The sequence below is a fragment of the Mycena indigotica genome (assembly GCF_014461135.1).
Source record: "Mycena indigotica strain 171206Taipei chromosome Unknown Mind.scaff0006, whole genome shotgun sequence".
Taxonomy (NCBI): Eukaryota; Fungi; Basidiomycota; class Agaricomycetes; order Agaricales; family Mycenaceae; genus Mycena; species Mycena indigotica.
In genome coordinates, this window is record NW_023503005.1 from 64,625 (window position 1) to 67,239 (window position 2,615).

General features: G+C 54.3%; 1 protein-coding gene across 1 annotated transcript; it reads left to right on the forward strand.

The window, feature by feature from the left end:
- Window positions 1–1,065: 1,065 nt before the first annotated feature.
- MIND_00656200 (uncharacterized protein) lies at window positions 1,066–2,184 on the forward strand (the record flags this gene model as incomplete). Its single annotated transcript, XM_037363289.1, has 3 exons — window positions 1,066–1,235; window positions 1,291–2,039; window positions 2,093–2,184. The coding sequence occupies 3 exons, from the start codon at window positions 1,066–1,068 to the stop codon at window positions 2,182–2,184; spliced, it is 1,011 nt and encodes a 336-aa protein (XP_037218933.1).
- Window positions 2,185–2,615: the final 431 nt, after the last annotated feature.

Consider the following 2,615-nt stretch of genomic DNA (forward strand, 5'->3'; position numbering starts at 1 on the left):
AAAAGGCACTTTCTAGCCAGTCTGCAGCTGAAACTGCTCTGAATTTGCACTATGACACTCAGACAAGGTATTCACTTCATATGAAGTCCATAATTATCAAAATCAGTTTAGAGAAACAAAATTGTACAAGTGAAATGTGTTGCGGCATACATGTTTCTGAACTCTAACCAAGCTTTTGAGAACTTGAAACTCTTCTTGCTTACTGTTGAGAAATAAAATCTAGAAAAAATCTCAAGACACCCCAGGATCCTACCCAACAATTTCCATGCAATTCCGAGGTCATAGGACCAGCGGGTGTAGGAATATAAGCTATTTAATCAGCTTCACTTTTGGAGGTGAGTTCGCGACTATTTGAGGTGAGTTCGCGACCCGCCGAATTGTCTCATTCCTGTGTAGCTACCGACACCGGATCATGTAGATCATGGGTAGATCTCCCCGCGTTACCTAGTAAAATGCAGGAATGCTGCAATGTCACTGACAGATCCCACTTTTCGCCACCAGTTGTTGCTGACTGCGCCCCCTCCTCTCTCTTACACCGTCACCACTATTCTGACGTGCCTCCCCATCAAGACGAAGCAGCCATTCAACGTAGGCTGTGGTGGGCGCCCCAGCGCCCATGCGAAATTCGTGGACCGTGGCTGGTGGGGTGGCCCAGCGTGGGCGTTGGTGTTGGCGCCAACCGCGACAGCAGGCGGTCGAGGGCAAATGTGGCCACAGCCACCGCCAGCATGGGCGATGCAGTTCGAGGGATGTGGGGGCGGGAACGGGGGCAGGAGAGAGGGCGGGGGGCGGGAGGGGGAGCGGAAGCGGAAGCGGAAGCAAGGGCAGGTGGCAACTGCTACGGCCGCGCTCGACGGCCGCGCCATTAGCTAGTACTGATGCAGACAAAGTATGGACTTACGTTGGATGTACGAGAGTCATTTGGTCGAACGACGGTTTGTGACATACGCGTAGCAAGCGTGGCCAGGGCGGGTGTGCGTCGTGCATGCCAAGCGGTGCGGCGCGGCGCGAAAAGCGCCCAGGTTGCGGTGCAGCGTCGTGGCGGCAGCGGGAGGGGGCGGGACCATGACGCCGGTCAGCAGCAGCGCTGCCAAGCAAATCGCGGCGACGGCCAACAATGATGGCGAGAGGCCGGTGGGTTGCGGAGGTCAGCGAAGCTCATTCCCGGAGTGGCTCCAACCACCCCCTGGTTATATCCGCGGTGGGTGCAATCTGCACACCCTGGTTATAACCAGGTCATTTGGCAAAAGGTTACAACCACGGGTGAGTGGTCTCTGACAACGAGTCCAGGCTCGAGCCATTTCTGTACCGACACGTGTATATTAGCCCTGACTGCGCGCGGCAGCGAGCCATGGAGGCGTTCTTCTATATTATTGACTCAAAACCACCATCCTTTCTGGCCAAGAGCGTGCGTCGCATCGTTCTCGAGTTCTTTGACGGGAGCGAGATGGCTACCGAAGAACTCGTTAACCGCGTCTATGCAGCACTCCGCCTCTGCACCGGAGTGCAGGAAATCGTCGTAAACGCCTCTGATGAAATGGACATTGGGCGGACATTGTTTCCCATCTTTTCTGCAATGCCGCTCTGTCGCCTCGGCGTTTTCCTGGAAGATCTAATGCCCCATCCAGTCGCTATGGCGAGCCACGCGGCAGCATTTCCATTCCTTACGCACCTCGAGGTCTACGACAACGAGGGCCACAGCAGCCACTCCCGCGACCTGCTGCGTGTCATCCCCTTCGTGGTGGCCCTTCCAAAGCTGACTCACCTTGCTCTTCACGTCCTCCTTGGTGCCACGGTCGTCAAGAAGATCCTGAACGAGTGCTATCATCTCGAAGTACTTGCTTTCGTCACCCGCGCACCCCATCCCATCTTCTGGCCATTCATGGAAGGCATTCAGCACCTCTCGCAGTCGCTCGGCGACCCGCGCATCATGGGCACCACTTGCGGGCAATGGATGGAGGCGCTGTCCGATGTCCGTGATGGGTTCTGGAGAGTTCTTGAGATTTTCATTGATCAGAAGCGACGTGGGCTCATACACGGTAAATGTTCTCCTCACTGTCTATTGCGTCTAGGAAGACTGATAGCTTCCCAGATCACCATGCTCTCACAGGCGACATCCACGCTCTAACGACGACAGATACTGTAGCGAAGCAGCTTCAGGCGTTGATTGCTGATAAAACTTGAACAAGCCTGAGGCTTGTACATGCTGAGTATTTGTAGCACTTGGAACGACCCGTTAATAATGACTCAATAATGAGGCATCAGGTATTCAAGTTGCCTGGTCCCAGACTCCCAGCGCCTGCCGGCTGGCCCCGAGCTTGGCATATCGCTGTTAAAATCGGAGCTTCCATTCCCGAGCTGTGCACGATGAGACATCTTGTCTAATCGCAAGCACTCCCAAGCCTGAGCGAGTTACTCAGTTAGTTCCAAATTGACTGGACAGACGATCGAGATCGTGTGAACTTGAACCGTTCAAAGTTGAACGTTGGTTGTGCAAACATCTGTAGCCAATTAGAGTGCATGGCTTGTGGACGCAACTCGAATGACTCACCAAGTCAAACAGCATAAAGGGCCTAAGGCTCGTCCACTTACTGTGCCCCAGCTCGCATTCTTCT